This window comes from Talpa occidentalis, unplaced genomic scaffold (genome assembly GCF_014898055.3).
Source record: "Talpa occidentalis isolate TD23 unplaced genomic scaffold, MPIMG_talOcc4v2.1 talOcc4.14, whole genome shotgun sequence".
Taxonomy (NCBI): Eukaryota; Metazoa; Chordata; class Mammalia; order Eulipotyphla; family Talpidae; genus Talpa; species Talpa occidentalis.
In genome coordinates, this window is record NW_023601433.1 from 41,410,575 (window position 1) to 41,422,804 (window position 12,230).

Below are 12,230 nucleotides of genomic sequence, written 5' to 3' on the forward strand. Positions count from 1 at the left end.
GCGCTGGTTCAATCCCTGGCTTCTCCCCGGCCTCCGGAGGAGGGTCCCACATGGCGCGCAGACCTCTCCTGCCGCCCGCTGCTCCCCTCAGCAGTGTACTTCGGTCCTTCTGTCTGCTCTGCTCTCTGCTCCCCGCTCTGGCTCTGGTGAATTCTCTCACCCTCCCACACTTCTGACTGTACCCAGTGCTTGTATAAATAAATAAATAAATAAATAAATCTTAAAAAAAAAAAAAAAAAAAACCCCAAAAACCCATGAGTTAGCAGCAGAGACTTTGAAACCAAAGAGATTGAGGACAACATGAGAAGGGCAGGGAAGGAAAATGGCAACACTGAGGGGCACCAACATTTAATGAGGCAGGCGAGGAAAAGGAGGCTTCAAAGGAAATGAAGAGGGAAAAAAAAGTCAGTGAATTAGAGGAGAACCAGCAGTGAATGGAGTCTCTGAAAACAAAGGAGGATGAGTTACTATTAAATGTGCAGAAAAAAATTCTCCCTGGCTCTTTACTTCCAGCTGCAGACATGAGGCCCTTGGCACCTTCAGTCTTCTCCAACCAGAAGTGCTCCTTGGGCGCATCACACCTGTGCTGCTCTCCATGGGATCTTCAGGCATCCCTGGATAAGGCATTTCCTGCTAAGCAGAATGGATCCTTCTCCAATCATATAGCTGTGGCTCCAAAGCAGGATCAAGGTCACTGCTGCCCCTCCTTCTGCCATTCATGGTTCTTTCGGCCCTTGGCCACCCTGAGCTGTCAAAGTGCCAAAGTTTCATGAAGATTTGTGATGGAGGGAGAGAGCATGGGTCCTTCCTTAAGTCAAAGGTTGTTAGAGGTGTGTTATTCGTTCAGGGTGTGAAGCCCTGAATATTCCCCCCACCATGTACCCAGATCCAGTCTCAGCAGTGCCCTGGATATTGTACAGCAGTACAATGGGTCTATCAAGCCATTTTGTCAAGGAATTTGAACCTTACAAGTGGGCACTAGACACCATGCATGGAGTTGGCGAGCCCTTTTCTACCTAATGAGATGGCCTGTTGTGGCGAAGGGGAAGGCTGTGGTGATTAGGGGTCATTCTTCATCTCTGCATCTCTGCAGCCACTTTTATTTAAGTCAGGCTTCAGTGAGGTACAGACTCCAGTGGGAAACAAGAATTCCAAACAGAAAGAGCAGACAACTTTTTTAAGATACTAGGCTGTGAAGGAAGGGAGGAAGCTGCAGACGATCATAACGTTGATTGCCTTTTTTTTTTTTTTTTCTGAAAATGCTGCTTTATTTTTTTATTTTATTTTATATATTTTTACATCATTTTTATTTTTTGCACAACGTATGCATTTTCATCTTGGTTATAGTCCCCATACAATTCCCATCGCCCTTGTTTTGATCCTATTCCCTTCTCGCCCCTCCCCCAGAGTGTGTCTCTGGTTTATAGTTGCTTGTTGACTTTGATTTTTACTTTATTATTATTAGTTTTTTTCCTGGTCCCTTATTTAGGTTTTCTAAATTCCTGCTATGAGTGAGACCATCTGCTATTTTTCTTTTTCTTTCTGGCTTATTTCGCTGAGCATGATCCCTTCCAGCTCCATTCAGGTGGAAGAATTTTGAATGGAAGAAAAATAACTTTTTTTTTGTCTTTAATTACACTCCCATTTATGTGGTCTGGATGGTTCTCAGATGTCATTTGCATCCACGGCAAATATAATTATCTATAAGTTGTACAAGTCCAAGAGCTACATCTCTGACCATCTTGGCCTTTTCAGTGTTTTGCCCTGTCCTGGGGTGGTGGTAGCTGTGGAGAAGGGATAAGAGGCCAACAGGATAAAGTGGTTGGTAGGAGCGAGGTCCCTAGTTCTACAGACCTTCTGAGGAATAGTATCTTCAACACTGAGTCAAAAAGAAAGTATGGAGAGCAGGGTTCCAGAGGGTTCTCGTCACCTTAGCCATCACTAAGGACGTGGAAGGCACATGGCCTGCTGGGCTCACAGAGCACAGTTTTCACCGAATGTCAAACCAGCCTCTTCTTCAGCTTCCCTCTTCCTGCTTCTCCCTGTTCCCCCAGTTTCAGACTCTGGTCTCTAATCTGGGACCTGCTTCTTCCTCACTTCCTCCTGCAGAAAGAATTATTTTCTTTTTTCCAATTGGAATATCATTCAGATATCAGAAAATTCACCATATCAATCATTTTAAAGTGTATGATTCAGTGATTTTTAGAATATTCAAAATGTTGTTCAATCATCACCATTATCTAATTTCAGAACATTTTTGCTTTGATCTTTTAAACCTGGAAGATGAACGGAGAGGGCTGAACCTTATCAAAATAAACAGAAGTTTCCAGTGTACCGGAGCCATTCATGGTTTGGTAAGCAATTTCCCTCATTTTGCATTTTCTATTTTTGAGCTTTTTCAAGAGTGGTGAATTGTCTGAAAGGCGGTACTTTATTCAGTTTTTATTTATTCATTAGTTCCTATTCATTCATTCAGCATGTTCAGAATCTCTTCTAGACCACTAAGTACAGATGGTGAGTTAGTCCCAGAGGTGACTAAGCAAACACGGTCCCTGTCCTCAGGTTTGTTGTCCATCAGGGACAATGCTAGCAATCAAGTTATTACTAGTGTGATGAGTAATTAGGGGTAACTAGTAGGAAGACAACCAGGGCTGGGAGTCAGGCGTAATTTTTCTGAGACGGTATAAAGGGTGAGACTTGGGAGGCTGAGAAGGATTAGCTAGTGGGCAGAAAGTCCAGGTGTGAGTGTAAGTGTGCCAGGGAGAGGGATATGTAGATGTGGACAGAGCAGAGGAAGCAGCATGGTGGGGAGAAGCCTTGGGCAGGAAGGAGAAGGATGGCCACGGGGCCCTCATTCTCCAGAGTGGCAAGATGATGCTAAGTGGAGGAGGGAGGAAGAGGTAGGCCATGTTGACAATTTGGGATCTTATTTTCAAAATGGGAACCCACTGAAGGTATAACTGTGGAGATGACAGGAGCCACCCACCATATGGAGACCAGCTGGGAGGCCATTATGGGTTGAGATTAAGGGTGGCTGCTTGCATTTAGCATCCCAGTCATGAGGATGGAGAGAAGGGAAGACAGTTAAGTGGTATTTTGGAGGTGGAATAGTAAGGGAAGGAGAGGGAGGGAGGTGATAAGAGAACCCTGGTAGGAAAAAGTTTAGAAGGAAAGCTCATGGGTTCAGGTTAGGGTGAGTTGAATTCGAGGTGCCTTCGAATCATCCACATGGAAGTGTCAATAGTTTGGGGTTTGGGATGTCTGGCAGCTCAGAGGACAGGCCAGGGCCAGAGACAGGAACTTAGGAGAGGGGGAAAGTAAGCGTGAAATCACCTTTCACATGTAGATATTATTACAGCATCTGAAGCACTTTATTTACCTTTCTCCCTACCTCAGTGATTCTCAATATTGTTCTCAGTGCTCTCCCCAGGAATGGCTCTCACTGTGTTCAATGTCCCCTATTCTGTCAATGTCCCCTATTCTGAGGGTTGAAAGGTGTGGTGGCTTAATCCTTGTATCCCCAGTGTCCAGGACACATTTTGGACTCATTAGTTTTCTGATTGATGCCTGGCCAGTAGAACATAAGAAACTATGATCGTGTGGAAATCCACAAAAGAAGCACCAGTCAGAGGTAGTGAGTGGTTGACATCAATTTTTAATTTCATAGGACCCATTAGCGTAGCTAAAATAATCTTTATTTCTTAAAAAAAGTATAAATTGACACAGGAAAGTGAAACAAAGGCAGTTTAAAAGTACAGAACAAAGCCTTTACATGGAGTATCAGAAAATTTCAGTAAAGCATCACCCTCATCAGCTCAAGAAGTGTCCTCTATGGACACTGCCTCAAAGGAGAATGATCACTAGCTGTCACATGAAACAGAAGAGCATGGATCAGCTCAAGAAGCTGATCCTTTTACCCTTTCCCCCCACTTCCAAAAAGTTTGAGAAACTCAGTCTTTGCATTTCAGGCAGTACGATTTACATCTTTGATCTCTTCAATGTAGAGTTGATGTCTAGGGGTCATCCTCTGATAATATGGCCACGGGAAGGAGGAGAACAGGCTCCTCTGCCAGGAGTCTTTCTCTAGGTGGTTTGTGACATTCACTCTCTGGAAAGCTTCAGTGGGCCCAGCACACAGCTCAGATTATGGTCACCACCCTCTCTAAAAACAACAGAAGTAAGACTTGCTCGCGTCTTTATAACCAAGTGCATAGGATGGAGAAAGTAGAGTCTGAACACTCACGGAGAAGTCATGGAACCAATAGGGTGAATGTTTCTCAGTTGCTACTTTGGGTGCATATAGTTATGTGTCAGTTACAAGGGTAGAAAGCAGTTTTAACATTATTAAGCTCAATTTGTCAAGAAAGGAGTAAACCAACAAATTCTTTCTGTACATGTCAGTGATAAGAAGCAGATATTAGCCTGTAGTTGGAAGAGAGAAGACCATAGTCCCACAGAGGAAATCCAATTTGAGAAATGAGTGAATGACTCTAAAATAAGCCACACTAAGAGCAAAAACATGGACCCAAAGGAGAGGAAAATTATAGAAGAGGGAAGGCAGAAGTGAGGAAATGTTAGAAAGATGATGATCTTGGCTCAAAACTAAGTGAAACATCAATACTTTCCTAAAAAAGAAAAGCAGGGGACCTTAGCTATTAATGTTGTGTTTAAGAGAACATATTTTCATGTGCTATATATTACAAAGGAAGAGGTAAGTCTGGTGTTCCTGGCCAATATCTGCTATAACCAGGGGAGACTAATCCCTTTGCCTTTTTACATGATAGCTGCTGTTTCCCAGATGTTAAAACTGGAACAAATTTCCACACATGGTTAACCCTAAATCTACAGGGGGTTAGAGTGTTTAGAAATAATTCTGAGAGTATGGACTTGTTATTAGAGTTGATGTTTGATAGAGAGCTGAATGATGTGATGCCGGAATGGGCATCTTGAGGGAACTGAAATCTTCACATTATTCTCATTCAAATAAAAACGAACCTCCTCCTGCTTATATCGGGCAAGTGACAAAATAATTGCTCTCTTCTTATCTCTTAGTGGGCTAGTTATTAGGGCTCTAACATGCAGCCAATAATTAATAGATTTGTTCTGAGCTGGTCTTAGGACAGCTGCCAGACCAGAAAGGATGTGTGCATTAATTATATATTCCAGCAGAGGGCAGCACTACATAAAAATTGCTACTAAGGGAAAAAACGAAGTGCAGCACGTTTTGTCTAGTTTCAAGAATTTTTTGTTATTGAATCATTATTATTTAGTGTCACACAAATAGGTGACTTGTTCATACAAATTATCTTGACTGTTAATGGGAAATCCTGCCAAACATTTTAAGGTCCAACACTTTAAGCTCCTAACAATTTAAGCACTTCCTAAGGTATATGCCAATAGATACAGATGTTAGTATCTGCAAATGATGGTAGTCAAAATAAAACACCATTTTTATCAAATTCCCTATTAAAAGAAAATCTCTTTCACCCTGGCCATACCCCAGGGGCATTTCCACCACTTCCCCCATGCAATTATGGTGTGAATATCAAACGTTTGCAGCCAGTGGTAAAAATAATTAGTAATCAAGACTTTGGAAATAATGACAAATAGAGAGATGAGTAAGGTCCTGTGGTCACAGTGTTCCTGTAATTCCTGAATTTAAAGATACAGGTACACAGTCAGCCCTGCCCAGGTCTGATCCACCTGAATTCTGTGTCTTAACATTTTAAGCTTAATCAAAGCTAAGCTCAGTAGCCATGTCTAAGATGTGTATGATAAATTCAACTTAAAGTCAGCTTTGAGATTTGAATTTTGAGTTTGGAATTTTGGAAATGTGTCCCACAGAAGCAGTGCTAATAGGGACCAGTGCTCTTAAGCCAGCCCATGAACAACTTTTAATCAAGAAAATTTTGAAGGACAGAACAGACCCAGAACCTAGTCACCATGTATAGCCATGTTTCCATGTGAAAATTCTGCCACACTTTCCAGGTTTTAAATCTGGGATACTGAGAACTTATACTAAATTTTAAAAAACTTCTACATAGCTTGAGGTCCACTTTGCTGAGAACCTGGGCGATTAGGGAAGTGCACAGGGCAGCAGGGAAAGGGACAGGGTTGGGGCTGGGGGCTGGGAGTCATAGCCATACCCCCCTCCCTCAAGTGATCTTTTTCTAGCTGTTCTTCTACCCTGTCAGTCAGAGGTGGGGGGATCCTCTGTAAATATGGGCACCCTTCCTATCCTCCCTCAATGGAAATGATGGCTGGGGGTGGGGGAGCAGGTCCCACCTGTTATTTTCTTTGGACTCTGTCTGGGGGAGGTTGAGGCCTGGAGATGGGAGGACAAAGGAGTAGGCTGAGGAAAGGGAGTAGAAAGGGGTTTTCCCTTCCATCTCTTCCCTGTCCCCCCTCCCACTGACTCTGTGGTGGTCACAGAACCTTCCTGCAGGTACTGGATTGAGTTAGAATTGGAGTTGTGGGAGGGAGGAAGGGAAGTATTAACTGAAGGAGGAGAGAGAGTTCCCCAGAAGCCTGGGGAAGGAAGGGACTTTCTGGTGGCAGCTGGACAGGCAGAAGTTAGCAGGACATTGGTCAGTGGGGGACCCACTCCTTGTATCCCAAGGGGGTGGCATGGTACCAGGACGACCATGGGACTGCGGGCATCTGCTACCACACAACGCGAAATAACCACAACCTTTCTAGTTCCATTTCCCTAAAACGTTAATAATGAATGCCAAGATGCATGGCTACTTTCCCGCAGTAAATTGGGGGCTAACAAATGAGACCATGTTACGTGGGGCATAATGAGAACATAGTATGTAAAATCAAATTCCTCAAAGACTAGAATCCCCATCCGAGTTCTGTACAGTCCTGGGACAGGGCTGACAATAAATAAATAGCAAGCACCTCATTGGATATCAATTAGCAAAAGAATCTGTTTTTAAAAATCTCTACATTTTATTACTGGCTGTTATTTAAAATACATCTTGTGATAAATCTGACAGTTATCTGATAAATTTGACAAGAGAAGATGAACTGGGTGTGATTAACATGGAATCAGAAGGGATGAATACGTCTTCATACATGATTTTGCTAAAATCATACATGATTTAAAGCTTATATTTGATGATGAAGTTGACTTTATATATTAGCAAACTAAAAAAAAAACCAACTGCTGTAATCGTTAGTGAGGGTAAAATGGTGGTGATTTAGAAATTAACTTTCTTTTCAGTTAATCCTCATTTTCCTTTTATGCCAATCACGTTATTCATCATTTTTGCTTATTTTAATCAGGAACTTACACAGAATGAGTATTTTGATTTTCTACAACCAGAGCCAAAATGAATGCTGTGATTTAATTTTCTACAGCCATAGCCAAAACCAAATAGCACTTTTATGAAACTGTTGAACGTAGCCTTTGCCTTCTCTCACCTTTTTCCCAGAAAGCCTAGAAAGTCTGATCTCTTCAATAGCTACTTCTCCATACTTTCCCTCTCTGAGTCCGATTATTTATTAGGTTTAAAATCCTTTAAAAATTGGATTTTAATACAGCTCTTTTTTCCCTGCAGTAAAGATTCCTCCTTGGCTCAACTGCTGTGTAGTGTTAATGGGCCTGGTTAAGCCAGGAGAGCAGGTGCCAGAGGTGGTACATTTCACCTATGAGTCAGGTGATCTTTGTTTCTTTCGTAACTGAGTTTCATATCATGGATGAAACACTCAGACTTCTATAAAAGACATAAAAGTCAGTATTTTAATTTTCAAAAGTCTTGGGTAACCAAAGGGCAGTGTAAGTACTCAAATACTTTCCCCATGGTGCTTATTATTACCCTACTAATTCTTAACTCTGTCTTTCCAAGGCCATTTTTGTATTTCTTTCAAAGACACTTGAGCAAATGTCATTTTGATAGTGCACAGGTAATAAGGTATTTGAATAAAAAAGATGGCACGTATGTTCTGAAGGGTGTCACACATAATACCAATATTCCATTAATTCACCTAAGTACTTTATAACAACAACAAATAACAATCAGAACAAGCAGGCAACACCTCTTTGTTGTTTTCTTCTAAGCTTAAGAATGTTGTTGATCATGAAGGATCTCATGGATGATGGTTGTTTGGGTCCATCAACAATCTTGGCTCCTATGTCAACCTTCAGCAGTATTTAAGGGAGAGGGTAATTTTATTGACACTACGGCATGAATCCACTCTGATTGTAGGTTTTGGTGTTGGTCTTTATGAGCCCACAAAATATTTTCCCCAATTCTAGAATCAAATATTAAATTAAAACAGATGTGCAAAAGCAAACAAATGAAAATCTACCCCCAAAACTTAGCCTACTCCTCCACAAAACCACCAGTTTTGGGAAAAACCACTAATCCATATTTTTATCCTAAACGCTTAAAAAAGAACAAATTCACATTTCTCCTTAACCCGAGGTTGTTTCAATGTTCAAAGAAGTCAACTGGCAGGAGAAGTGCTCTAGAAGTTCCTGGGGTAGTCTCCAAGCGCTCTCTTGGGCCACTCCTCATCCACCCACCTGCGCAGAACTTTCTCCACATCAGCCCTGTGATAGTGCCGGCAGAGCTCCATCAGTTGGCTCACTGTCCTCTGACTGTTTCGGAGCAAGAACTCCAAGGTGGGGCTCTGGGGCCTCTGCTCCAGGAAACACAGTTCATCGTAGGGCATGCCCCATTTGCTTGCAAAATTACGCCAGTTTTTGACTGTTGGGTGACATGGATCCAACTTTATCCTGATCACATCCAATAAGTCTTGATCATTGAGCAAGTCACTTATGGTGGGGGCGCGGAGTGAGCAGGAGGAGCAGGTGCAGTTCTCCTTACAGGAGTTGTCATTGCTTACATCTGCAGGAACAAACAATACAGTCCACATATCAGCAGGCGGTCTAAGAGAAGCGATCATCTCCTCTATCCTTTATTTTTCCATGAAATTGTGAATGGCATCAGTGTAAGTACAGAACAGTGTGTCTTAAAGAGCAATAATTTAGGCTACTCATTTCTTTATGTCCACATAACAGTGTATTATTCCTTACAGCCAAGGATGGTTTGCTTTGCTGGAAGCAACAGTTAGATTTTATAAGGCTGGTTTCTCTTTCTTTTCAAGACTCTCTGTGTCTTACAATGTGCATTTGTGAGATGAGGACCTTGAGGAGCAGAGACATCTGGGGCAGATCACCTGTCCGCTGGGGTCAGACTCTGCTGTCTCAAGAACAAACCAGCCCATACTTGCCCACACTCCAATCCTATTCCTTCTGAGTTATGAGTCAGCTCTGATAGCTTTTTAATGCCAAACACAGCATGTTAGAGTATAAGGGATTGCACAATTCTTTAAAGGTATTTTTTAAAAGTCCAAAACACAAAAACTGGAATATCCACTCCACATACATATTTGAAAATGAGTGATCATTGATAATACCAGCAAATTTATTTTTAAAATTTATGGTCACCTTATCATCCTTTGCCTTTATCTGTGTTTTCTTCACCCATGGGGCTGCCTTTGAAGTGGAGCCAACACCCTGAGGTGTGTGCAGTGGGTTGGAGGAGGAGGCTTTTGAGCTGAGGCTCACCAAAGAGAGCCCCAGCTTGGAGGAAGGGCAACATTCCTTACTCAGTCATCTTTAGCCTTATTGTAGGCTAGGAATAGTGTTAGTAGGAGGATGAAGTTAGTAGGCAAGAGGTGTTGGCAAGTCATTTATAATAAAGCTGTAAGCAGTGTCTACACAACATGGCAATGTGAGCAACTCAAATTCTGCAAGAGCACTGGCTCTCCTGACATCTCTGACCAGTGATTTGAACAGCCAAATGCTATGACTTGGAAATTTCTGGAAGATTATGACGACCTTTATACCATACTAAGCTGTTAATTTCCCAATTTATGAAAGTAAAGAATTTGAGAAAAAGGGAGTCACTTAGGTGATTTTAAGGTTGAGACCCAGCACTTTAAGATATAGCAAGAGGGCCTACCTGGTGGCCTAGGGGTTAAGTCTAAGCGCTATCACCATAATGGCCTGAGTGCGATCCCCGGCCAGGGAGCTACCCCACATATGGTGCAGCAAACCTCTCCTGTCATGCCCACTGCTCCTCTTAGCAGTGTATTTCAGTAAAAATCTGCCTATTCTGCTCTCTGGTGAATCCTTTTACTCCCCACACCTGTGGCCTACACCCTAGTTCTACACACACACACACACAGCCATAAAAACAATGTTTATTATATTCTTTGACTTACTAATATTACAATCAGGAATCCAATCTAAAGAGATAATCTAAAATATATGATTTTTTTTATTCCAGTCTTATTTATATTATCCATTTTTAAAACAAATTGAATGGCAAAGTTAGGGGACTAGTGAAATAAATGATTGCTACTACTTGATGGAATATTATTTCATTGATTATGAAAACTTGTAGTAGCTGCCTAGAAAAGGCTTATGCTATAATAGTAAATGAAAAATTCAAGGTGTAAAGAATGTATGTACTCTGTTATTAGAACTATGTGCTAATATTACTGTGGAAAATATACAAAAATAATGATAAATATTGTTAAGATGATAGGATTATGTTTCCATTTTCCAAGTTTTCTCTGTGGTTTTATAGTTCTGTGATAACTAAAACAATACATTTTTTAAAAAGATCTATTCCATCTATGCATACAAGAACTGGGGCACACGCCAGAGGTGCGGGATTCACCAGTGACAGAGTGGGGAACAGAACAGGCAGACTGAAATACACTGCTGAGGGGAGCAGCAGGCAAGTCAGGAGAGGTCTACTGTGCCATGTGGGTCAGCGACGTGGCGGGGGATTGAACTCGTGCTGCAGAGGCTGCAGATAGCTTCATAGGTTGTGTCTTAACCCCTTGCACCACCAGGGAGGCCCAACAATTGCTACATTGACAAATACACTGTTTACCTTACCACAGAGAGGACACCAGTGGGGCATGTCTCCTCTCTGCCATGCTTTATGACATCTAGAGTCTACTCCTTCCCACCTTCTCTGCAATTTTCATCAAATACCTCCTTTCTTTCCCCTCATTGTCCAGCCACCCATCTCAACTGATCACTTTCCTTTACCTACTATTATGGGTAGGACTCAACTCCTCTATCATAAAAAATAAGAACCTCAAACCAGTCTCCTCTGGTTTCATAACTTTATGAAGCCACTTTCCCTTATTCTTTTTTTACTTACTGTTAAACTTCCAGAAGCAGAATTCAAAACCTATTGGCTCGCATGCCTCACCATATTAATCTTCATCTTCTATGGCTTCAAGCAGCACCTGACCCAGTCTAATTCCTGCCATACCTTTCAGACACTGGATCCAATTTCCTGCACCCCAACCACTGTCCAGAGCCCAGTTCTGACTGGGCAGGAAAATCCGGAACAGAGAAGCAGATTTCCACCTGACTGAGGATCACCTGGCCCTCGTACTGCTGCTAGTACGAGACACTCCAGCTCCCCCAGAATATGGCTACTAATGGAACCAGGCCCCCAAATCTTTTGCCCCATGGACACTGTATATTGAGCAGTGTCCTCTTGGGGGGGTCCCCTTGGACAGCCAAGCCCCATATCCTGAGGCTTATCCCACCCTATCTTGGTGAACTTCTCTCTTTTGTCTTCCTGACTTGCCCACATTCCAGCCTGTCTAACAGCCTAGTCCTTGGGAATTACTAGAAGGTACTGTAATTCTTTCTTTTTTTTAAAAAAAGATTTATTTATTTTTATACAAGAACTGGGGTATAGGCCAGATGCGTGGGAGGGTGAGAGGATTCACCAGAGACAGAGCGGGTAACAGAACAGGCAGACCGACGAAATACATTGCTGAGGGGAGCAGCAGGCAAGACAGGAGAGGATTCCCGCGCCATGTGGGACCTGCGCCAGCCGGCTGGGATTGAAGTGGCACTGCAGAGGCTGCGGACAGCTTCACAGTGCGGTGCTCGACTGCCTGCACCCCCAGGGAGGCCCTGTAATCCATTCTTATCCCTAAGTTCTCTTCCATTTTTACTTCCTTTGGTCATTTCCTCCCTTTGCCACAGCTTATACAAAATTCTACTAAAGTGAAAGTTCCTTTTTCTTGCATCTGCAAGATCCAGCCTTTGGCATATAGTAAATGCTTAGCCAACGCTTATCAGATGAGTGCATGAATACATGAGTAGACGAATGAATGGTTGGCTCTGCGTACTTGCCTGGACTCCAAAACAGACTACAAGAAAGCTCCTCTCAATG

The 12,230-nt window shown here is 42.4% G+C and overlaps 1 protein-coding gene across 1 annotated transcript in view; it reads right to left on the minus strand.

Moving 5' to 3' along the window:
* Positions 1-5,274: 5,274 nt before the first annotated feature.
* Positions 5,275-12,230, minus strand: part of EDARADD (EDAR associated via death domain) — a 55,619-nt gene continuing 48,663 nt past the window's right edge. The window contains exon 6 of the mRNA XM_037510383.2: positions 5,275-8,858. Within this exon, the coding sequence (XP_037366280.1) occupies positions 8,476-8,858 (383 nt within the window). The 3' untranslated portion in view covers positions 5,275-8,475. The remainder of the gene's footprint in view (positions 8,859-12,230) is intronic.